The sequence below is a fragment of the Panicum hallii genome, chromosome 8 (genome assembly GCF_002211085.1).
Source record: "Panicum hallii strain FIL2 chromosome 8, PHallii_v3.1, whole genome shotgun sequence".
In the NCBI taxonomy this organism is placed as follows: Eukaryota; Viridiplantae; Streptophyta; class Magnoliopsida; order Poales; family Poaceae; genus Panicum; species Panicum hallii.
Genome location: NC_038049.1, coordinates 24,598,275 through 24,624,090, shown reverse-complemented (window position 1 = coordinate 24,624,090; position 25,816 = coordinate 24,598,275). Strand labels below are relative to the sequence as shown.

The window sequence follows — 25,816 nt, the reverse complement described above, 5'->3', positions numbered from 1 at the left end:
ATCCAAGGATAAGGTTATGGTTCATTTGCGGAAAACTTGGTTGTATGCACAGGTTTGTTTGAAAACATTTCCAAAACAAGTTTTCTAGTACCAAGGAGCACATGATGTTGATCCACACAGGATCCAAGTTTTAAACTGCTACCGGACTCCCCGTCCGCCGTAGCACACGGCACAACTACCGGACACTTTTCAAACAACTCACACCAGCCCAACCATTCCCGGAGAGAAACACTAGTTGTGTGACCACACCATAACTTGCCCAATACCGTGGGCACGGCTATTCGAATAGATTTTAACTCTGCAGAGGTGTGCAACTTTATCCACAGGTGGGGTACCACAGCACGATCACCTTAGTGTCGGTGCAGATCCCAACAAAGCCATTACCCACCTTAGCTAGACCTGACTAGCCACCACGGGATCCATCAAGGGGTCATTCGACCTATCTCCGAGGTTTAACCGGGTCATAAGTCACACAGAGCTTATCCCTTCTCCTTGATCACCCGTTGCTCTCAGCTCTCCTGATGGCTACTAGACTAACTAGTGGGATTTATGCTAAGCCGTTGCCCATACAACGGTCAAGTGGTTTGCACGACAGGAAGCTAGGTGAGATGACACATCAACTCGGTCCTTAGGGGTGACAAGATGGATATCTCCCTTCCTCGCTCAACCACACAGGTACGAGCACACCAACGGCAATTCACACTGAAATGCCATCCATCCCGTCTGACTCGTCTTTCAAAACCACATTTTATCCCTCCCACACACGCACACATTTTCTTTATAAAACCCGGTGGTCAAGGAACGGTTATCACAAATCAAGGGTGGCTATCCTACCATGTTTTCAGCAAGCAAAACCATGCAATTTTATAAAACAGGCCACTGGGTTGTGTTTATAAAAACTAGGACAGAAACATGCATCATAGGGCGGGATTGAACTTGCCATCATCAAACCCCTGCAGGAGGTCTTGATCGAAGCACTGTCCCTTGGGCTCGGGGTCGCAGAGCTGGTCCTCGTTCACTTGGTCACAGTCGGGACCTTCCTTGTTCACTTCGTGTCCTACGACGCAAACAATTATACACACAATCAAGCGAAAGAACTAAAAGCTTTCATCGTTGAGCTTGAATCGGAAATAATTTAGCTACGGAGATAGGGGTAATATTTTTGGGTGGTTTCTTAATGGCATGGTTAGAACTATACTAGAAAGGGCGTGGTAAAGTTTCGGGTCGATCGGAGCTCGTTTGGCGCATAAAATGACGAGCTAAAGAGGGTTCAGGGGTTAAACAGGGGTCTAAGGGTTTATTCGTAATTATCCGGAGGGAGTAAGGGCCTATCTGCGAATCCTAGAAATACTCAGGGTATGCTAAAGGATGTCGGTTATATTTAGGTTTATGGAGGGGTTCGGTATTAATAGAAGGAGCAGGGTTTCTTTTGCAAAAAGGAAATAAATGGGAGGGGGAAAGGTTTTATAGGAAATAGAGGGAGAGGGGGGGTCTTTGGGCAAAATTGCCCTTCTCCTTCCTCTCCCCCGCACAGAACAGAGGAGAGGGGTGGGGATGCCGGCGGCGGCCCAATCCGGCGGCCCGGGGCTCGGTGGCGGCCCGGGGGTGGGGGAAAAGGGAGGGGGAAGCGAGGGGAATTGGTTCCCGGCCTCACCTCGGGCCGGGGCGGCGTGTGGAGGCCGATCGACGGCGGGCAGCGGGCGGCGGCAGTGCGGTGTGCGGCGGCGGCGCTACGGCTTGGGGCGGGAGGCCGTGTGCGGGTGCCGAGCTCGGAAGCGAGGTGGGGGCCCTTTTATAGGCGGCTAAAGGCGGTGTGGCGGTGGTGGCCGGTAAGGAGGCCGGCGAGCGGTGCAGAGCTCCTTAATGGCGTCTTCGTCATGACACGGCGGCGCGAGCGATGAAGCCGGAGTGAAGCGACGGCTCGGTGCGGCACGTGGGGAAACGCTGTGCGAACACCGGGGCGATGGCGCGAGCGGCGAGGGCGGAACGCCAGCGGCGGGCGGCGCGGCACGCGCGGGGACGGGCGCGCGCGTGCGCACGTGAGAGCAGTTGCTGGCTGGGCGCCAGCGGCGGGCAGCGCGGCGTCGCGGCTCGGCCGTGCGCGTGCAAGCGACGGGCGGCACGGCTGGCAGCGCGGTCACGCGGCGCGCGTGCGGGAGCCAGGCAGGAGGAGGTGGCGCGGGCTGAGCAGCGCTCGGGAGCAGAGGAAGGGAAGAGGAGAAGGGAGGGAAAAGAAGAAAGAGGAGAAGGAAAAGAGGGAGAGAAAAGAAAAGAGGGGAAAAGAAATGAGAGAAAAAAAGAAAAAGAAAAAGGAAAAACAAGACAAAGAAAAGAGGAGGGGATCGCGTCGGCGCCGATCGCGGCGGTGATCGCGCGTGGGCGGCAGGCCACCGAGCGGCGCAGGATGGGACGGTGACGAGAAAAAGTACGGCCATTGTAAAGGGGGCTGGGTCCACAGTGGGGGTCGAGTGTCTGGTCGGCGAAGAGTCCGAGAGGCGATTAGGGTTTCAAGGTTTTGAACAAAATACCTTAGCGCATAATTTAATTTGGTAAATTTTTCAGGGCGTCACAGCAAGCTTCTTCGTCACCCGTTGAACCTCTTCAGTCCCACCTCGCCGCCCTTCCCGTACCGGAACCTCGCCACCGTCGAGCACTTCTCACCGCCGATCCTGCTCGCCGCGGGAATTCACTTTCCGCCTGTTCTCCTCCACAACAAAGGCTACCCCAAGGTTCGTCATGACCCACTGAATCTTCCTAGCACCGGCAACCCCCTTTGCCGGAACGTCGTCATCTTCGTCCTATCCTCTGTTTTCCCTGACTAGGGACTTAATTGCTTCGATTTAGAAAGTTCTGGGGTGTTCTCTGTAAAACTTTCAGAGCCTTCTGTATTTCAAATCAGTGAACTTCTAAATTCCATAGAAATTCGTAAGAAACTCATAAAAGTACAAAACCCGTTTTGTTTGCCTTAGGTCAAAATCTACAGGTTTATGTTGTGATATTGAGCTGAAAGTCTTTGAATTGTGGTCTAGGTTAAATACTAGGAATTGAGTGTTTTAATTGTATTTCGTGTTAAATGCATGTGTTGTGGCTGATTTTTGGAACTTAGGTTGAATGTCCCATGTGTAGCTCTGTGTAAAAAAACCTCGAGTTCTTTACTATTCAATTACTTAGAAATTTGAGAACTTTTGTTGTATGTGATGTGATGCTTAGATTTTATTAAGGATGTTTCTATTAATGTTTATATCTGAAATTTATACTCTAACTTCCTTTTCGCATGTGTAACCCCTTTCACACGAGTACTTATGCCTTTGCTCTTGTCTTGATTGCAATCTTGTTGGAGCCCCTTTCTATGTAAAGATCCTGGTTATGCCTTGTGTATCGACTGCTTAGTCAATACATCTTTGTAGCTATGTTTCAGCATCGGCTATTAGCTCAGCCGCTAAGCATCCGTTTCAATTGAATCTAGGATGTTTCATTGTAACGGCTGTCTGCCGATGCAATTCTTTTCATATGCTTCTACCATCGGCTGGTTAGCCAATACGGTTGTTATCTTTCTAATATCGGCTATTGCCGATACAATTCTTTTGTTTTATCCTACATCGGCTGCACATAGTCGATGTATCGGAGATGCACACACAATCTTAGGGTTCTTGCTATCAGCCGATCCAAGCCGATTCTAGTTGTTTTTCATATCGGTCAAATATGGCCGATCAATCCTTAATTTTCCCATCCTTATCCGCACACTTCTATCAGCCGATTTATCGGTTAGGAAATCGGCTATATACCTACCGGTCGCATACCCTCAACCACACTCCAATCGACAGCACATCTGTAAAACATATCCTCATCGGCACAAGCCCATCAGCCACATGCTCTTCAGTCTAATTCCGCACTTGTGGTCTCATCAGCCTAGTCTAATATTAGTGTTCCGTTCCACCTAGTTCTTGTAACAAGTCTCACTTAGATAACCCCATCGACTGTACGTCACCCAATTATTGTACTGACGTAATCAAGCCGATGCAACCACACCTAGTTACCTAGTTACCTAGTTACCTAGGATAACTCTTAAGCACATCTCAGTTAGGCACAGTCAGTGCAGAGTAGGACAATCAACTACACGGCTGATATGCCCCAGTAGATATAGGAGAACATTAAGGATGAAAACCAGCTACACAGCTGATCCACCAATCGGCTGAATACGCTGAGACACCGATCCTACGGACACATAGTTCGACAAGTCTACCAATACACCATCGGCTAGTTATTTGCACTAGTCAACTAGCTATGCCGATACATCACTCGACCAGTTCTACCTAATGTGTAAATCGGCTAATGTGCCGATGCACTAAATCGGCTAGTAGGCCAAATCACCGACCGACTAGTACACGTACACAAATCGGCTCAGCCGATATTCACCAATTAGCTAGCGCTAGTAGGCATCCAATCGGCTAGACCTGATGCACATGAATCGGTTAAGGCCAAGGCCAATGCACCAACCAATCGGATAGACCAAAAACTTGCTGATAATCCAATCGGCAAGATCCTTCCTTTTTCTGTCCTTAAAGTGCTATCCATATCAGCCGATTTGACCTCGGGTGAACCCAAATCGGCTAAATCTTTTCTGCTCATATACAGAGATCGCTCCTGCCGATTTTTCTTCCAAACCGAAATCAGCAAATTTCCTAAAACTGTATAGATAGCTCCCCTCTTTACCAATTCTATCAGCTGAACCCTTGTTGTTTCCAATCGGCTCTGTGGTAATCCTCAACATATAACCGATTTTAATTAGTTGTCCAACTAAAGCTCTACCCAAGTTAGTTTCTGATCTTTTTGATTGTTATGTGACTAGTATGTTAAATGAGTGTTGGATTGCAACTTTATCGTAAAGTAAAATAGCTTTATGTGCACACTTTGAATGTAATATTGCATTGCATGTAGTCCTGCAAGTGCCGCGGACCCAAGTTAGTGCTGCAAGTGCCGCGGACCTCCAGCTGATGCCAACTTCGACTGCCCCAGCCCCCGGGTCCTCGATCCGGGAGGAATCATCAAGTGCTGGGCCAGTCGCCGCTGCGTCAGCCCCCGAGGCATCGGCCCCCGAAGGGTCGATGCCCACGGAGCTAGCCCCCGGGGCTGACACCGCGCTACCCGACCTGCCGCCTCCCGAGCTCCAACAAGTCGAGGCCGGGGCCGGTGGTGAGAAACAGGTCTCCACCACTTGACTTTTATTTTATGTTTACACGCATCGACGTGTGGGAGTACGTTCTGCAAGGTAGACAGGAGTACGGTCATGTAGTCGCGCCACAGACGTACATCCTGCACAATTGGTGTGCGTACGGTCCTGCAGTCGCTTGTGGTGGCCCTGATCCATAACCCGGAATATGAGGGAAATGGTTGCTTCGGAACGATCTTTGGATGTTCCAAGCGTGTGAGTTAGGTTTACCCTTGCAAGGTTTGAAACTCGATTCAAAATCGTCCGTCTCTCGTGGAAATTGAGACTGCTTATTCCTTCTGCCACATAGAGTAAGAACTGTAACTATTCTTGGAATAATCTTGATGGATGCCAATCTCTATCTTGTTTGTCTAGTATAGATGCTTACCTAGAATGGTTAATGAAACTGGAATCTGAAGCTAAAATATGAAAGTTAGCTCACCTCCTTGTTGCATTTTCCGCTGAGATTAAACCCAGAACCATTTCAAGACTTCATAAGTCTAGTTACATGGCTAAGTATACCATGAGACGGGTAAGCCTTGCTGAGTATTAGTATACTCAGCTTTGCTAGTTATATGTTTTTCAGGTAACGTTTTTGAAGACCCTACTCTTCCCCTATCTCTGGCCCTGTGCTCTTCCAGATGGTTGGTCCGTGGAATGGGATCCGTCCCCGGCCAATACTGGTGATACCGAGTGATGTCATGCCCGGGCTTAGCATGACATTCGTCTTGACGACGTGTTGTAAATCGTCGCGTTTGTTTTCCGCTGCCTAGAACCTTAATTTTAACGGTTTGTAATAATTTTACTAAATGTGGAACTTAGTACTATTTTTGGAAACTCTTGTAATGTAATTCCCTGTGATGTAAAATATGATGGTGACTGTATCTCTGGACTCACCTTCGTGTGAGGTAATCTTATTCGATCCCGGAAGTTAGGTGGTTTCATCGGGACTTTACCCGACAGGCCAAGGGGTTACACCGTTTGAAGCACGTTGGAGCCCTTGAGAGAGGACTTACGTACTTGAGCCGGTGTAATTCAGATTGGTTCTGCCACAGCTGGTACTTGAAGCTCTAACAAAGTTGCCAGGTGTTAATTGTCGACATCATCATTGACACTTCGTATGGTGCTCTGGCACAACTAGCTTAAAATGACCGCAAGTTCTTACTCCAAGACTCAATTTCAATGATCTTAGACTCCACGGGAAGCTTTATTTGTAGGGGTATCTATCCCAATTAAAACCAAGCTCCAATACCTCCAGGGCATGTGTTGTGATAAAAAAAGTATTTCTCTTAATTTAACACTTGGTTAGATCACTTTGAGCATCTAGACATAAAACATGGTTATAAATGTTACATTCCTCATGATAGTGCAACTTTCATATACTGAAAATGAAAATAGAAAAAATATACACCAATGGAACACCTTCATACCATCTTGTTTCTTCATCTCGAAGGTTGCCAACATCATTTGCATTTCACCATTTGGACTACTCATATAATCAAAACTCACTGAACACATTAGTCCCAAACTATTTATACCTTTGCCTTGAGCAATAACCATGTTGGATTTTGGCTTGATTTTAAACTCATGAAGTTTGACAACTTTCACAACAATTTTTTTTGATAGGCAGGGAGTCTAATTTCAAGTATGCTATTAGTTTTTTTAAAGGCTTCCTCCTATACACGGGCCATGTACAATACACACGTTAAAGAATCACAGCTGTTTTTTTCTTAGAACAAAAGAATCACAGCCGTTGAGCGGCACGGTCCGACGCGGATCGTGCAGCACCTCGCCTCCTGCCCCCGCACCCGAACGGAGCACCGAGCCCAACAAATCTACAGTGCAATAAGAGACCTAGAAACCGGGACACCGGGGAGGAGCGAACAGGCAGGCGAACGACGAAACCGAGCCCACGCCACCGCACGCACGCGCAGAGCGCAGGCGCGTCCTACCACCTCCTCCTCGCCCGATCTGCCCGCCCCGCCGCTCGCCGCACCCCGATGTCGGCCGCCGACCCCTCCGCGGCTCCGCCCGCGGCCGCCGCCGACCCGGACGGCCCCGACGCCGTCCGCCTCACCTGGAACGCCTGGCCGCGCTCCAAGGTCGAGGCCAGCCGCTGCGTCGTGCCGCTCGCCGCCACCGTCTCGCCCGCCCGTGTCCCGGACCCCTCCGCCGCGTCCCCGCCGCCGCTCCCCTACCCGCCGCTCCGCTGCAAGCCGCCCTGCTCGGCCCTCCTCAACCCCTTCGCGCGCGTCGACTTCGCCGCCAAGATCTGGATCTGCCCGCTCTGCTTCTCCCGGAACCACTTCCCACCGCACTACGCCGCCATCTCCGAGTCCAACGTCCCCGCCGAGCTCTTCCCGCAGTGCTCCACCGTTGAGTACATCGTTGGTGGCGCCCCCGGCGCTCCCGGGGCCGCCGGCGCCCTGCCGGCGCCCGTCTTCCTCTTCGTCATCGACACATGCGTCATCGAGGAGGAGCTGGAGTACGTCAAGATGGCCATGCGGAAGGCCGTCGCGCTACTGCCCGAGCACGCGCTCGTCGGCCTCGTCACCTTCGGCACGCAGGTGCACCTGCACGAGCTCGGATTCTCTGATCTCAGCAAGATCTACGTCTTCCGGGGAACAAAGGAGATCTCCAAGGAGCAGATTTTGGATCAGCTGGGGCTGGCTGGTGCCGGCCGCCCGGGCTTCCCCAAGATGCCGCAGCAGCCAGGTGGGCCACAGGTGAACGGGATGCATCCGGCAGCGACAGCCGGGGTGAATAGGTTCCTGCTCCCGGTATCTGAGTGCGAGTGCACACTCAGCACGGTGAGGGATTTGGGTTTTGATCCCGTTAGATTTGTGGATTCTACTCGAAGCAATTGCAGTGACCTGATGTAGGTTCCTCGTCCCTTGCAGTTGCTGGACGAGTTGCAGCCCGATCAATGGCCAGTGGAGGCTGGGAACCGTGCAATCCGGTGCACGGGTGTTGCCCTGAGCGTCGCCGCTGGGTTGCTTGGTGCTTGCATGCCTGGGACAGGTGCAAGGATCATTGCATTGCTCGGTGGGCCATGTACTGAAGGCCCTGGAATGGTAAAGATCCCTGTTTTATTTATGATCTGAACGTATTTTGTGACACGAATGTGATACAATTTGGTGACTTCTGAGTCTTCAAGTACTTGAGTGTTGGCCTGTTGCAATTGTGTTAAAAATTGGAAAATTGTAATGGTTTATGGTGTGTCAGAAGAATGATTGTGAAGTGCATTTTGCATAGCTTTTGTAGGCAAAGAGGCAACTTCTGTTAAACCCCTGCCAGCTTTTCTGAGTATATATATTATATTTTTGTATTGCTGCTGTTAATCAGCAGCCTCTTACACATACATGGTCTCCTTTATATTTGCAGAACTTCACATCTGCTATTTGTTCATAGCATATTTCTTCTCTACTTTTGTGTTAAAGCTGCCTTGAAATCTTTTTAATACTGTATTTGATAATGCAGATTGTTTCCAAGGATTTGTCGGAGCCAGTTAGATCGCATAAGGATCTTGACAAGGATGCAGCTCCTCACTTCCAGAAAGCTTCCAAATTTTATGATGGTCTTGCCAAGCAATTGGTCAGTCAAGGCCACGTGTTAGATGTTTTCGCATCTGCTCTTGATCAGGTTTGTATAGTTTAGCAATTATATGCTTTCGTTTGCATCAAGTTTTTTTTACCAACATTAGTTTTAATTATGTTGAGTTATTGTTTTTTTTCCTGAAAATGATGTCATTTGGTGCTCACAATCTAAGTCCATAAGTCCAAACTGTCATTGTTTTCCCCTCTTTAATCATTTTTAGTGCTTAAATGGCTGACTAGAAACCTCTTAAAAACTATGTATGCGCTAATATACCTAATGTTTGCTGCATTGCCTGTAATAAAGTAATAAGGGATCATTGGTGAACAAATATCCTGAATTTTGTATCTAGTTCACGAACAAAAGCTGAAACCTTGAATTTGTAATACTGTGAATCTTTATATATATACTTATATTTGATCGATTTTGGGAATTGGGAAAAGTTGGCAGGTTATACTGGAGGTGAATCGAATTGTTTTGATGACTAGACATTGTTTGATTAACTGATTTTGATGAATCTATGCTATTTGTACAGATTTGTCACTTGGCTTGTTACCTACACCTGATTCTCTTACTTGCCATTCCCTGTTAGACAAGTCACTTGAACTTATGCTTATCTTTTAATTCTTGTAATGTTTGGAACATCAACAGGTTGGACTAGCTGAGATGAAGGTTGCTATTGAGAGAACAGGTGGCCTTGTTGTCTTATCTGAAAGTTTTGGGCATTCTGTATTCAAGGATTCTTTCAAACGCATTTTTGAGGGAGGTGAACAGTCTCTAGGTCTTTCATTCAAGTAAGTTCTCTTTTTGTCCCATATTTTCTTTATACTTTTTATTACATATTCTTCTGAAGTTAGTATGGGTGGATAGATCTGTATCACTATTTATTAGTCTCTTACTTTTCTCCTCTATAACGATGCAATATATTTAGGAGTGAAAAGGTTCTGAGATAAGGCAAACCATCAGTAGAATAAGAGCAGCAGTGAGATTTCTAGCCAACTTGTTAATAGTGGAAATTTATGCTGCTGTGTGGTTGGCTTTTATAACCAAAGATCAAATCATTGGGTTCGTTGTTCACACCGTAGCTAAACAGCTGCTCTGCTACCACTCGACAGACCTAATAAATCACTAGAAGGTAGAAGCGAAGAACCAGTAGTAAGCTGCTCATCAACATCCCCTCTCCCAAAGCAAATAGGCAGGAAGTCTCACAAACAGGACATTATTTCACTAGTCTCATATGCTTCGCACTTTTACTACTTTATATACATACCTGAACTTCTCCTTTGCCATTTGTAGTTTCACTGTAATAACTACTAAAATGCACTAATTCATAGTTTGTCTTGTTTACAGTGGAACAATTGAAATAAACTGTTCAAAAGACATTAAGGTCCAAGGTATTATTGGACCATGTACATCTTTGGAGAAGGTATACCTGTTTATATTATGCTCGGTGTCCCAATGTGTATATTGGAGGTACAAGTATTAAGAATATTGGCACCTTTTTTCACAGAAAGGAGCTCTGTGCGCCGACACAGTTGTCGGTCAAGGAAATACAATGGCATGGAAAATGTGTGGTCTTGATAGGAATACTTCATTGACTGTGTTTTTTGATGTCTCACCTAGTGAGCGATCGAGCCAACCAGGACATCAAAATCCGCATTTGTATATACAATTTGTAACAAGGTATTTTGCCATATTGTGTTACCTTGGTGTTGGAATGGCTGAATGTACTGATTACGTTGATTGTTTTATAGTTACCAACACCCAGAAGGCCAAATGAGGATAAGAGTTACTACCATATGCAGGAAATGGGTGGATGGATCCAGTAATACTGAGGTTAGATTTAAAAGCTGTTACCTGCTTTGATACACACTGTTCTAAACCTTATTTTAATAATACCAATCTTTACTCATTTCAAGTGTGAAGGAGTGGGAGAATGTGTTTTTATGCTCATGCTAGGTGGATGATGCACTAGTATCGTGTGTGCCATGTTAATCTTTTAATCTGATTTGTGGTGCATGCTAATATACAGGACATTGCTCACTTTTCTTCCTTTGATGCAAACAAATTTTTACCTGCTTATTCTTATGAAGAATATTGTTTCAAAAGAATTTGACACTCACTTTTCTTCCTTGGATGATATGCCAATAAATGCCAACTGCCAGCATTGTATATATGACTCAATGGACCCCTTTTGAACACAGGAATTAGTAGAAGGTTTTGACCAGGAAACTGCAGCTGTTGTGTTGGCAAGATATATCTCTTTGAAAATGGAAATGGAGGTAAACTTGTGCCATCATGACTCTAGCTATAATTGTTCTTGCCATTTAGGTTGGCTATACTGACTTCACTCACTTTGGTGACATTGGTTTAGTATATGTCCTGAGCACATAATGCTATTAAAAAACATTAATGCAATATTTTTTTCTTCTGTCACCGAATAATTGTGCTGACAAGTTGCATACCCCCCCTACCCCCTATATTCTTAATTTTGTTCAAGTACATGTGAATGTGTTCCTATGAGTTTGAGATTAGTGCGGTCTATGAACAATTGAACATTGGCTGCATTGTTGGAAAATCTTTTCTCCAAAGGATAAACACAAGCCACTTTAGCAGGATCTTTGTGGCCTGCAGACACTGACATACGACAACTCCACTCCTCTTCACACCAAAACCTATCTTATTTCTTCTGTGCTCAGCATACTGAATATGTTATGCAATAATATATGTGAATTTGTATCTCAATTGGAATACGCTAAGAGAAACCTTATTTTAACATTTAGATGTATATTGTAAAATCATTGCTACATTACTTTGTTCAGTTGGTAGCTTTTAGAAAATTGATTGTAACAGCTTTCGATGGAATAATACTTACGGCCTCTGAACTAAGACCATTTCTGGTTATCAAAAGTTCTTGGACCATGTTGCACCAATTACCATTCAGTAACCTATGGAGGAATTCCCAACTAGAGTTACTATTCATTATTTTCAGGTTGAACTATAATTAAATGTAAATGTTCAATGTACCCTTGTATGTTCTCCCATTGTGCACTGGGAAAACTGGTTTACTAATAACTGACTGATTGCCACTGGGGACTCTGTTAAGACATTCCAAATATGTATAGTCGATTTCCTAATTGATCTTTTTGCTCTTCATGTTGATTAACTGAATCTTATGTTTGAAAATTGAGATGTATCGTTATCCTTTCATTCTAATATTTGCAGGAAGAGTTCGATGCAACACGGTGGCTTGATAGATCTCTGATACGGCTTTGTTCACGATTTGGGGATTATCGAAAGGATGACCCTACTTCGTTTAGCCTGCATTCAAATTTCTCATTGTTCCCTCAATTTATGTTTAATCTCCGGCGTTCACAATTTGTCCAGGTGATGTGTTACACACCTATTTTTGCTCCTCTCTGCTGTGATTCATGTGTTGCGTTATTAATTTTTTTTTTCATTTTTTTATGTTGCAGGTTTTCAATAATAGTCCAGATGAGACAGCTTATTTCCGGATGTTACTCAACCGTGAGACTGTCACCAACTCCGTTGCAATGATCCAGCCTTCACTAATATCATTTTCTTTCGATTCACATCCTTCACCAGTATTCCTTGATGTGGCATCAATAGCAGCAGATCGGATACTGCTTCTTGATGCATACTTTAGTGTTGTCATCTTCCATGGCATGACAATTGCTCAGTGGAGAAACATGGGCTACCAGAACCAACCTGAGCATGAGGTAACATGGGTTGTCTTTTATGCTATCTATATATAACCCATAAGATCTTTTTCCCTGCATATTCTTTCACACTAATGATTCACTAGGAACCTGGTTTTGAGGCTTCAAGAGCCATGTTGGTTCATTTTCTTTAGAAAGAACACCTGTCCTAGAAATTTGTATGTACAGTGTATTGGTCTGCTGGTTTTGACAGTCACACAAATGGCTTTGCTCACTAGTGGATATGCTCCTTCCATAAGCATTACACATTGTGGTCAGAATATTGGATTTATAATCTTCTGTGGGAGCTGATGTGCGCCTGTAACTTTATCTAGCAGTTACCGTTTTTCTGATCCTCATTGTTACCATTTTCAGCAATTTGCACAATTATTACAAGCACCCCATGAGGAGGCGCAGATGATAATAAAAGGCCGATTTCCAGTTCCAAGACTAGTTGTCTGCGACCAACATGGCTCGCAGGTTCGTTATCTCTACATGTTTCATGGTTCATTCTCGTTTGTTGTACTGCCATCTTCATATTGCGAGCTGCATAAATCTTTTGAAAATTCTTAGCTTTCATCTTTGTTGCTACCTTTTTCTTTTTAAATAAAAAGTTTGTGGGCTTCATTGTGGTTCTTTGCACACAAGGACTTCATTACACTTCAATAGATATCCAAGTACTGTTTCTTGTAGAGAACATTTTTGTTTCTTACTGTTTGGTGCAAGAAATGTTTAACATTCATATTCATGAAGGCTGCCTGGCAACTTATTTCTCCACCATATTTGACTCAGCACATAATGTACCCCTCTTTGCAGGCAAGGTTCTTATTGGCTAAGTTGAATCCATCGGCCACATATAACTCAGCTCACGATGTTGCCCCTGGTTCTGACATCATTTTCACTGATGATGTTAGCTTCCAGGTCTTCTGTGAGCACCTTCAAAGGCTGGCTGTTCAGTCTTGAGGACATGTATGCAAAAAATTGTACTCCCTATTTGATAGTTGCTGATAATTTACAGGGTCTGTAGGTTGGAGTTGTGAGAAAATTTCCCTTGCTGTTCTTTTGGTCATATATCCTTACATTGTGACAGTTTTCTGAGTTCAGACAATTTTTCGGGAAATAATCCTAAAAGAATGTATAAGTTGCCTCAAAAGGGCTATTGTCCTGGTCTGTACTCATTCATGTTGACACCCTGCATTAATTGACGTTCTCGTGTCAGCTCAATTTACAGAAATGTAAGATGGTATAGCATATGTTCTTCAATGCACTGCGATGCATTATGCACTGATTTGTGCAAAGTGTGCATACAATTAAGCAGCTGGGACAGTGGTCCCTTGTATTCTAAATGTTTGACATTCACATTCAGGACATTGACATGCTCTTCAACATTTAACTTTACAGCTATTTTACATAAAAAGCGATACATATATAAAATTTCTATATTATGCTAGACTCTGGTTGCCTTTGGCTACAGCTTGGTCGGCTACCTGGGTTTTCTCCAAATTAAAGTTCTACAGTTGAATTTGTTTGGTTGCAAAATTGAAAGCTTGTAGTTGATTTAATATGTTATACTCCTGCCGTCCTAACAAACAACGCAATCCTGGCTATGTATCTGGACAGTGTGATCCAATTGCTTACTCAGAGTTGCACTCTGTTGGACAGTGTGACGTCCAATTGCATGCTTAAGAGTTGCACTCTTTGTTGGAACAGGAGTAGTTCTCAAATATTTTGAATGCATGCTTCTAGTTTGCAAACATTTTAATAGACTGTAAAACCGTTTTTTTAAGCCTCTTTAGATCCATTCATTTAGATCTAAAGAGTTGATCTGGACTCATTTAGATCCAATGATAAAATCGGCGTAGGGATATACACAGTTTAAGTGGCTTGTTGAGGGAAATTTTTTTACAATGAAAACATATTTACTATTTTGAAAACGTGAAAGTATTGCTGCCATTTTTCAAATGCCATAAAGTTCAACCACAAGTCAATATAACAATTTATATATAAGAACATATCCATTTCATATCAAAATATTGTTGAGAAAAACGAAGACAGAAACCTCTGACATTATTTTGTTTCTGAAAATTCTTCATACTGCTTTGACCTTTGACCAAAGTAAAATAATTTTCAAGTTCCCAAAATAGACGATGGCATCCACTAGTGCAGTTGTGCCTCAAACTTCAGGATGGACTCAACGAACTTGCCTCACCTTGAGTTCAGTACCCAAAACCTTGCATGCTAAATCCATAGGGGAGATGGCAACCGGGTTTTTGATAAGGATTTTCTTGCACATTGGAAATACAATCCCTACTGCAATTTGCTATAATATACTATCTATCTAGGGCAACGTAGCCAACAAATCAGCAGATTGCATACAGATTATCCAGTAGTGTTGCTGACACGCAATTGGAAGCAGAATGCAGGCATCAATAAGGAATAGATCAAGTAATGCTGCAAACTAAGCACTCCGTTGGTTCTGCCTTCGGAGATCAAGTAATGCTGCAAAGTGCAAACTCAGCTCTCCGTTGGTTCTGCCTTCGGAGCTGCAGAAGTCTTTACAAAGCTGCTCAGTCCCATCCTATTCTCTACCTTTAGTAAACTACTCATAGTATTAGCCAAGAACTAGTAAACAGAGTAGTACTAGTAGCTTAGTCGATTCCTTAGGTGGGCCATGAGAATGCACATGTTGCCATACGAAAACATCACGGTTGGCCCGAAGGAAGTGACGATGAGGTCCTTCACGTGAGGTTGATCAGTTCCTTGGGTAGGCCAAGTCAGGTCGTATGTTGTCATGCGAAGATATCTCGGTTGGCACGAAGGAATAGATTACGCAATCCTTCACATGCGTTGTTACGAAAATAGTCGTCATGCAAAGATGACTCGGTTGGCCCGAAGGAAGTCCTTGGGCAGGCCAAGACAAGTCGTATGGCACTAAAATGTGGATGAATGGACAAAGGCCCTGTTTTTTGTAAATTCATTGATTCCCTGACTGTGTGGCTGAACGGATACTTTGGGAAAAAACCCTTGTTTCGAGAACCTTCTCAAGAGAATGGTTAAACAAGTTCCCTAAAGATCTCCGAAAAAACCTCCTTGAATCAGGACTCAGTCTTCATGTGGGCAGCCGTCTGGGTTGCGTGGCATCCAACCCCCGAGCGTTGAAATCAGGCGAGCGTGAATAGTTGTCGATCTTGATTCGTGGGCGATTGCCGACAAAGCCGTATTGCTCGTCGATGGAGCAGCGACAGTTTGTTGATGAGACCCGACTAGTCAGAATCAATTCCGGCTAGTTATTGCTGGAATAAGTCCCACTCCTGACTAGTTTTGTAGTCGAAGTAGTCGTCGGCGGGTTGCCTCCGTTAATGGGATTTCTTCAATGAAAACCATAAAGACCTCATGATCCGGCGAGGAACGTTTGGTGATCCACCCCTCTTCTTCATCGGAGGAATCGAGGGGCCGGCCATCCTCTTTAAATCGTGTCCTTGTTTATAAAAAAGTCATCACTCGGCTTCCCGTTGAATTGCGGAGCTCCTAGGGCCCTTCGGAGAGTTTGACATTCGAACGCGGAAAGCTTGGTCTTCTGGTGCCATGGGCATCGCCCGTAGAGGGCTTCCTCGAATCATTTCTTCGAACTGAGAGCCTTTTTTCTATGGGTGGATTGTTTCCCAGCTTCTGGCTTGCGCTTTTGAGTTGTCTCCAGGTAGTCGAGAGGAATTTGATAATGGGTGGGGCTGTAGGCTTCCACCTTTTCATGCTCCTACTGCTTGGCAATGATGACAATGCGAGCGTCCCGGCCAACGTTGATTATGGTGCGAAGGTCGCCCATGGGGGAGTCATAGAGGTTGCCGCTCTCCTACTGGTTCGTCTCGACCGTGTGGTACTTGCGTTTGGCGCACTTCACATTGATGAGTTTACGGCGTTCCTTCTAGATGTCACCTGCATCTTCTATCTTGATGTTGTTTGGGAATTCAATACCCACTGTTACGTCCACATCTTCGTTGACTGGATCAAGGAGGTAGTCATCATAGTGCTGGAACCACTCTATGCCTTCATAGTCTTCACCGGCGTGAATCATGAACACTTCTCGATTGGGTGCGAAGCGTTTGGCACTCCGCGCCACCTGGCCCTCGTCTTCGTTGGCGTGAATCATGAACACTTCTTGAAAAGGGAGTTCGTCGGGTGTGGTAATGGATCGAGGTGGACCTGATTTGAGAGATTTGGAGGGTTTCATGCCCTTCTGATGCTCAAGCCTGCCCGACCAATCTGATCCCCTTATCAGACACTGAGGGTTATTTATTATAGGTGTTATATGAGCAGCCGAATCCGGGTAGTTGTGGGAAACATTAGCCCCCGAACGCGCGGTGGCTTCTACTTCTCCAAGTGGTAGTAGATGAACCAAATCCTCTTCCAATGCGAAGAGGGTCCTGGGTTGAACCGCCTCAGACCAAACTGGACATGCTTTGGGAGTTTCAAGTTTGCCGATGAAGAGAATGTGCGTTGCGCAAAAAGTATGCGGTGAAGCGTAGCTTTGATTCGTGGGCGATTTGTCGACGAAGCTGACTAGTTGGAGCTGATTCCAACTAGTTGTTGACCGTGCAGAGCTAGTCACCGAGTAGTTTAAGATTCATCCCCGACTAGTTTCTTGTCAAGATGAGTAGTTGAAGTAATTGTTGGCGTGGCCTATTTGTCGAAGTAGTCGTAGCTGAGGCGCGAGCCGAGTAGTTGAGATCGTCGCTGTAGCATGTCGATGTTGTGACGCGAGCTAAAGTTGAGCGGAGTCGTACTCGAGTAACTCAAAGGGCTCTAAACCCTTCCAGTACACGAACCGGCCTTGCGGCATAGATGTTATGGTCAAACCCAGGTGACTACCTGAAAAGGATTTGGGGTGGTCATCTAATTATGAGTGGTTGTCGAGAACAGGGGCCTCCCAACAGGCGGTGACTCCCTCATCCTCGAGTCCTCCCGAGCTCCAACTTGAGGGTGTAGTACTAGTCAACGAGTACTTTTCGTTTGAGTCCGAGTAGTTGTCAAAAATGGGCCCCCCCTGATAGGCGGTGGCTCTCTCATCTCCGAGCCTGAGCAGACGATCTAAGTTCTCCTCCAAGTCAGAGAGGAACTCTGACTGTGTAGCCTCCTCAGATCGGTTTGAGTCCGATCCGAGTAGTCCTGGTGCAACACGAGTTGGAATCACGTCGAAAACGAATGTTGTCTTGATCTCCCTCAAGGCTGTAGAAAAACTTGTCGAGGTCATTGTACCGACTTGGTGTAGAGGCCTCCGACTTCCTGGAGTTGGCTAGGTAGCTATTGAAACCACCCGAGCCGTTGGCGACGCAGATCCAGGAGCAAAAAATGAACATTATGCCCTCGTCGAGCACAGTGCTGGTGAAGCAGAGAGATGCCATCGAGTTATCTGGTGGATGCTCGATGAACACCCCTACCTGGCACGCCAGCTGTTGGTGTTTTACCGCCATGCCCACTGAGGGATACCCCCGAGGTGGTGAGTTTGTAGGTACGGTGTCGTCGAGATTAGGAACTCAAAGGTGCAAGTAACACAAAGTTTAGACAGGTTCGAGCCACCGAGAGCATAATACCCTACGTCCTGTGTGTGGTTTGTATTGCCTAAGCTGTTGATCAGGGGTGATCTTCGTGATCCTGGTGATCCTGTTTGGAGGGGGTCCTTGCCTGCCCTTATATAGTTTGGGGGGACAGGGTAACATGGAAATCCTAGTCGAATACGAGCTCAGGAGTCCTACCCGAGTACTCTTTGGGTAGTTTCCTTCTATTCCTACTAGTTCTACTACTATATGCGTTACGAGTAGTTACAACTGGTGTAAGGTGTGGGCCATGTCCCACCCTTTATCCTGAAAGATGTATGCCATGTACATAGTCCCATGGGTCCGGGTCTGACATTGCCCGATAACAGCTATAAATAGCGGCGCCGGGCTCCTAGCTGCTCGCCAAGTTCGGTGACCGCTGCTTCTGATGATGTGTGGTAGATTTAGGCCACTTGGAGCCCAGGTCCGACTCACTCGAGATGGATCCGGTTCCTTTGTCGGTTACTGTTAGTGGATTGACTGCGAGCAGAGGAGCATGAGAATGGGGACTCGAGCGACTAGACCTTCAGCGTCACCATCGTGAGGTGGTTTTGCTAGCAATGGTGCTGGTGCCTCGTGGAGAAGGGCGCAGGCCCACCCCTTCACCTGAAATCATCGGGTAAGTGGTGGCTCCCCGTGTCTTTCCTGTCGGAAGGCACAGTTGAGTTTCACCATTCCTGCTTGGATTTCGCGGAGGAGCGCTGGATCGGCCTGGTGCCACATGGCCTCGGCTGGCGAGCGTGGCTCCCGGCGGTCGTGATGCCTGGCCTCCCTCATTCTCATCCTTCCTGCTATCGTTGCCAAGGCAACCTCACTATTAGGGGATGGACTGCGATGCAGCCATCCGTTTTGGCTCGCGACCCTGTAGAAGCAGACCCACAGCAACTCCCGACATTGCCATAATTGGTAATGCTTAAGTTGTTTGTTCATGTACATGGTCTGTGGCTAGTTACCATGTAATTGTATCCCTCTCATAATCGAATAAACGAAAGGTTTCGTTGTGTCTGCCAGTTTACCCCAGGAAAGGAAGAAGATTGGATGGTCCTGGGTAGTGTGGTGGACTAAGGATAGAGATACTAAGGAAAGATAAGCTTAGCTGCTACTCGCTTGCTTCGGGCACTAGCTTACACCTGGTCTACCAAGTGTATCAAGCTATTAGCTCTATGCCCAACTCGAACATGGGGGACTATGAAGGACGGATAGGGCTGTCACCACCTACCGCCTACCTCGACAGACCGTGGGGAAGGGTAGCAACCAAAGGCAACTTCAAGCCTAGAGACCACGTCTAGGCTATCGATTACTACTTCTAACCCCGGCTAGACTCTGTCTTAAGACTCAAGTCCTTAGGCTAGAAACAACCATTCAAGAATGGACAATGATCCTGCAAGTGAATGATAACAAAGACTTAGCTTTATAAGAACTCACCACCATAGACCAACCCAGATACTTACTCAAAAGGAGGTTGGTATCCGCCGAGGTACAAGTAGAGGGAGGTTGACAACTCCAGCTCTCTTATTGGACTTCTCCTCCACACACTCCCTAACCTACTCTACAAAGTAGCTCTAAAAGGTGGAGTCCTCCCTTCCCTTCCTCTTCTCCAAAATGGGGTGTGTGTGTGTGTGTGAATGAGGGGGAGGCCTCCTTTTCTAGCCTCCAAGGGTGGTTCCCACCATCTTTATGTATGGAAACCTTAGCCACCGTGATCAGGAAGATAAGAGCAATCCTCCCGCCAAAGATCAGGAGGCCGAGAGCCCGTCCAGGTTCGACCGAACCTGGGGGTTGGCCGAACCCCGATGGCCCTCCCCTAGGTCTGCCTTCCTCTGGATGACTGTCAAGTGGGCCCTAGTGTTGATCCTCGGTGATTCCTGCCTTGGCGCGCCCGTTTGGTCTGCCAGATGGGCCCTTGAATCCGTGTGGCTACCTCTGATTGGTTGGAGGTGTGTTTCTTGGCCTCTTGGGTTGATTTGCTTCAGGATGTGGGCCCTCCAATTCACGTGCTCGCATAGAACGCTCTGAAATATACTTTTTCCTTTGTTTGAGCACGGTTTTCCTCCGTATGCAGACACGGTCTCCTGTAAATAGCGATGCACCAAAGCTTGCGGAAATGGTTAGAGTTAAACCCCTATCTCTAGGTTTTTGTGATTATTTATCTTTGAATGAAGTAGAGGTTGACAGTCGGATTTGTAACTTAATGACTGTCAACAACACCCCCACACTTAGCCCTTTGCTCATCCTCGAGTAAAGGTTGAAGGATTAAGGTGGAAGCAACTCCTCTTAATGTAACCTGCATACAAGTTATTCCAAGTTTCTCATGAACCTATGAACTTTTTGAGTGTCTACCAAGCTTATCTTGGTGATTGAGTTTTGGAATGATGTAGACTTCAGGTCCCTTAGCCTTGCTTGCTTAGAAACTTGGGCTTTTACTTTTGAAACAAGACATAGATTTGCTCCTCAAATTGTTCTCTCGAATCTCTCTTTGTGTTTTACAATTCTCACCAAGGCAAAGTGATGCCTTCTATTTCACCTACCACTAATCAAGCTTCTATGGAGCTCAGGGTAGGGATAAAGAGGCATAATTGCTTTTCAAATGATCCGAGAAGAAACAAGTCATGCAATCTGATCAGGATGTGCAAGTGTGGAAATTTTGTGGATTTATGTATGGACTCCTCTTTTATATTTGTATGATCTCTCTCTCTCCTCTTTTTTTGGATATGGGCTATCTTTTCTTGGACTTGCAAATGTCCAAACCATGGTTTTGAGCATGCTTTTATTTCTCCACCATTTTTTTCTTCTTCTTTTGCATAGCCCATATCTTTGTTTTGTACTTTGGAGAGAGTCATATTGCGCATGGAGTCTTTATTTAAGAGGTGGGTGGATGGCATGTTTTTGCCCAACTTCCAGTGTAGAAGTCAGCATATATATTAGTGGAGTGCATGTGATGCTGATCATGAAAGCATCAAAGGTTTCTAGCAAGGGTCACAGAGTTTGACAGAGATCAAATCAAAGACAAGAAGCATGAACATAAGGTTTTTGCAAGGAGATCATTCTTTGGCTTCGATACAAATTTAACAACTGAGGAGTCGAGCTAAAGAATTTTGAAAACTTTTCATAAAAGATAACCCAAGTACTTTGCAAGGAAGAGTTTTGGTTCCATTCATCCAACCATATCACAAAAGTCAATCATTAGATAGCATGGGGTCCCTATAAAATTTTTGTTCACAAGCACAAGTGTTGGGTATTTTAACGACTGCGTAAGTGAATCCACAAGCGCATGGATACCGTTGTAGCTTTCCCTCAGAGAAGTGTATTCCAAGGGTATCAAATCCATGGGAACAAGCGTGTATACCTACGATTCTAGTTATCCAAGGACAACCAACCAGATAAGGTATGCGAAGGGTAGAGAGGATTCCTAAGGATAGCACTTAGATAAGTTAAAGGTTGATCTCTCGGGTAAGACTCGCTTCAGGCACCGGCTTACTCCTAGTCTGCTAGGAGACTCCGGCCAATGGCTCTACGCTATATCCAAACATGGAGGATTACAAACGACCAACAGGGCTGTCACAACCTGCGGACTACCTCTAACAATCTGTGGGATTAGCCCAGACACCATGTCCGCGCTACTGGTTACTACAGCAGACTAACTACGTCTGTCGACCTGTAGCAAACTACAGCACTCCGTATAAATACGGAGTGACGAATCCGCAAGTAAGAGAACTGATCTCACTTATACATAAGTACTAAACCAGAGAAGGAATCACAAATACTAACTTACTTTACTCAAAAGGTAGCCATCATCCGTAGAGGTACATAACAGGAGCAGAGTGCTAAGGAACTCAGCGCTCCTCTGAGCTACTCCCTCTCTCTCTCTCTCTCTCTCCCTATTCTAAGCACTAGCCTAGGCAGAGCTTCACCATGGAGTTGTTGCATTACATCTTCAAGTGGAGATGTTGGAGGTCTTGGTGGTGTGGAATGAGGGGGGGGGTGTCTTCCTCCTTTTATAGCCCTCCAAGGGCGGTTCCTAGGCGAGGTAAATATGAAAACTCTGGGCACCATCTTCTAGAGGATCAGGATGATCTTCCCACCAAGATTGAGCCTGCCAGGAAGGCGTCCAAGTTCGGCCGAACCTAGGTTCGGCCGACCCTAGGTGGAGCCTCCCCGGTTCTGCCTCCCTCTGGCTGGCTGGCATGTGAGCTTTGGTGATGATCCTCGGTGATTCGTGTCTTGAAACACCTGTTTGCTTTGCCACATGGGCCCTTCTTTCTTAGTGTGACATAGGATGTGATCTTTTGTGTAGCTCATCTATGTTGTTTGCGTGTTTCCCTTCATTTCCCGACATGTGTTCTTGAAATAACTTATTGAACAATATATGTGGAACTAGGTTAGTGATAGCTCCTATCACTACTGTTGATGATCATTCTTTATGTGTTATTGCAGGGTTGACGGCATAAATTTCATACTTAAGAGCTGTCAACAACAAGGCAAAAGACTAGGAATAAAGAGTATGCATGTTTATCGTGAAGTTTTTGGAGTGCAAGAGCCACTTTATAAATTTTTATATTTGAATTCTTAGAGTTAATTTTTATTTAAATAGGGAGGTGTGGAGTTCGAAGTGCAAACCAGCGTGTTGGAGAAAGCTTGGGGCCTGACCGAACAATGGGTTCGGCCGACCCACATGCCTTCATACCTTGGGCTTCAGTGTGTTGCTTTTCACTTGTCTACGCAACATGCTTTGCTCCCTCACACTTATTTCTGTACCTCTTTTTATTCAAACACAAGAGACACAAGTGGAGACAAAATCCTACCGGTTTCAATCCTGAAGAGTTCAAATCTTTATTGAACAGGTGTTTGAAATGCTTAAATTTCTTTTTGTTAACATTGTTTATTTATGTTTGTTCTTTTTATCATGGAAAATTTGGCATGATGGATAACCTAGCAGGGTGGAACCATGGTGAAAGGATGCATGAGGTTTTGGGATACTTACATAACAGATCTTCCTCAGCTCAGAACAAAATGCAAAGGTTGCAGATGCAATCAAGCTTTGCATTCATTCTGCTTGGTTCCTTGCATATCTCTCCCTGCAGGGCCAAGGAGCGTTTGTGGAAGTATTGGAGTTTATTGTCTATCGCTCCTTTGGCTGCTTTTTTTATTCCCTGCAAAATGCTAGTGGACAACAACTACTCGAGGGACGCTAAAAGGTTTTGAAAGGATTTTATTGTTGGCCCCCAAAGTTAGTTGATCATATCCATGCTTATGGAAAATCAATTTCAACGATTCAATTAGCAAGGATCCCAAGATGCTTGCCATCATGTTATTTCATCATTTTTTTGGAGATTCTTTTATTTCAAAAGGTTTTTTTTTGTTGTTCACCAAATTTTTATCTTTTCAGCATAACTCAAACAAGGCTGAGATAAAATCGCATGAACGTAAAGGGGCATTTTGACATATACTCATGGTCCTCCTTGAAAGGTGATATGTGCCTCCTTTGTACATTATGCAATTTTTTGTTGAAGTGTGTCCTGAGCCTTGGTTTATCTCCAGTATGAATTTAGCTTGAGGACTTACCCATCTATTTGAAATCTTCCCTGCAGGGTTAGTCCACAAAAGATATACATCCAATGCCTATGAAAGTATTAACTCTGATGGTTCATTAATCAAACTCGACACCATGTCTTATTTGATTAAAGAAGGTTATTTTAACCTAAGCACCATGCTTAATTTAAAAAGCCTATGGATGCATCTAGCTGAAAGACATCCAAACCAGAGCACACGAAAATAAACAAGGGAAGCATGAACTTGGAAGATCAAGCTATGTTCATAAATGTGGCAGAACCGCTTAAATTATTCTGGTTCAAGTGCGCAGACCATCGCTATACAGGCGACATGATCTCAACGCACTTCAAACGGAACAATCCAATGGTCTGTCGGATAACATCCTGATGAAACCACCAAATTCCGAATCATCAAGCGTACCTCGCAAGAAGGCGAGTCCAGAGATATAATCACCGTCACATTTTTACAACATAGGTCCAAATAGTTATTACAAACCAGTACTGTAAACCAAACTAAAATAAATTTATGCAGGCATTGTTTGAAAACTTCAAGTTTTAACAAACATTATTTAGAGACGGCAGCAGAAAGAAAACATGACTACTCGTTGCAAAAGCAGGCACCACACTTAGCCCAATGCATAGTGTCATTCCGAAGGGTCATTGCTGGCCGGGGACGGATCCCATTCCACGGACCAGCCTGGCGGTAAAGTACAGGGCCATGGGGAACTAGCAACTGAATCCTCGAATGATATACCTAAAAATCACATTACTAGTGTGGCAGAACCAACCTGAATTACACTGGCTCAAGTGCGCTAATCCCTTCTCGGAAGGCAGTAAGGACTCAACCGCACTTCAAACGGTGTAACCCCGTGGTCTGTCGGGTAAAGTCCTGATAAAACCACCTAACTCAGGATCAAAACAAGGTACCTCGCACGAAGGCGAGTCCAGAGATACAAGTGCTGACAATTTTACATCACAGGCATAATATTATATTAGTATTCAAACATATATAGTAGCGAAACCTAACTAGTACGAATTTATATGAAACTATTTAAAGTTGGAGTATCTGCAGCGGAAAATAAAACGCGACACTACCAAACGTCGCGGAACGGACATTGAGCTAAGCCCAAGCTCAACATCACTCGGAGGGACCTGTGTTGGCCGGGGACAGATCCCACTCCACGGTCCAACCATCGGGAAGAGCATAGGGCTAGGGTACAGGCAAAGTAGAGTCCTCAGGAGGATTACCTGAACAAAAGTCACATTGCAAGACTGAGTATTCTAATACTCAGTAAGGCTTACCCGTTTCATGGTATACTTAGCCATGTAACTAGACTATGAAGGTTTGTACTGGTTCCAAGTATAGTTTTAGCTAAAAAGCAACAAAGAGTAGGTCCTTAATTTCAACTATTAGCTTTCAGGTTCTAGTTGGTTATCCTTTCTAAGTAAGCAACTATAATTACTCAAGCATAGTAGAACTTTTTAAGCAAACATCATCTTTGATCATCATCAGGTTGCTCTTATTACTCTATGTGGTAAAGGGATCAAGCAGTCTCAATCTCCGTGAGAAATGGACGATTCTGAATCGAGTTTCAAAACCTTGCAAGGGTAAACCTAACTCACACGCTTGGAACATCCAATGATCGTTCCGAAGCAACCGTTTGCCTTTCATTCCGACTCGTGGATCAGTGCCACCACAAGCGACTGTAGGACCATACGCACATCCAATGTGCAGGACGTACGTCTCTAGCGCGACTACATGACCGTACCCCTGTCCGCTGTGCGGAACGTACTCCCGCACGTCGGTGCATGTGCGAAAAACCAAATCATGAGTGGTGGGGGGTATGTCCACTCCTCGGGCCGATTGGTTACTAGGCTTACCGCTTACCATATTTCACGGCATGTGGCTAGTACTTTCAAACGCTTAACCACCGCTACCACACACTGCGACCTTATCAAATTTTCATCAATACAGATGGGGTTTCTGTCAAAGTCATGAAATATAATCACAACCCCGTCCGTCATCCTTATAGTGGTTGCAGGAATGTAGATATTGCAACTCCTATAAAGCTCGCAAGTGACAGGGAATCACTCGACTTCTACCGGTCCTATTAGCTTAGCAGCTAGTCGGACTCAGGTTCTAGTGTTCAATAC

At 45.3% G+C, this 25,816-nt stretch overlaps 1 protein-coding gene across 1 annotated transcript; it reads left to right on the top strand.

The window, feature by feature from the left end:
• Positions 1-7,077: 7,077 nt before the first annotated feature.
• LOC112902582 (protein transport protein SEC23-like) lies at positions 7,078-13,812 on the top strand. The gene is made up of 12 exons (XM_025971708.1): positions 7,078-8,019; positions 8,110-8,283; positions 8,690-8,851; positions 9,455-9,597; positions 10,154-10,229; positions 10,314-10,486; positions 10,558-10,639; positions 11,008-11,085; positions 12,029-12,190; positions 12,280-12,543; positions 12,898-13,002; positions 13,339-13,812. The coding sequence occupies exons 1-12, from the start codon at positions 7,210-7,212 to the stop codon at positions 13,483-13,485; spliced, it is 2,376 nt and encodes a 791-aa protein (XP_025827493.1). The 5' UTR covers positions 7,078-7,209; the 3' UTR covers positions 13,486-13,812.
• Positions 13,813-25,816: the final 12,004 nt, after the last annotated feature.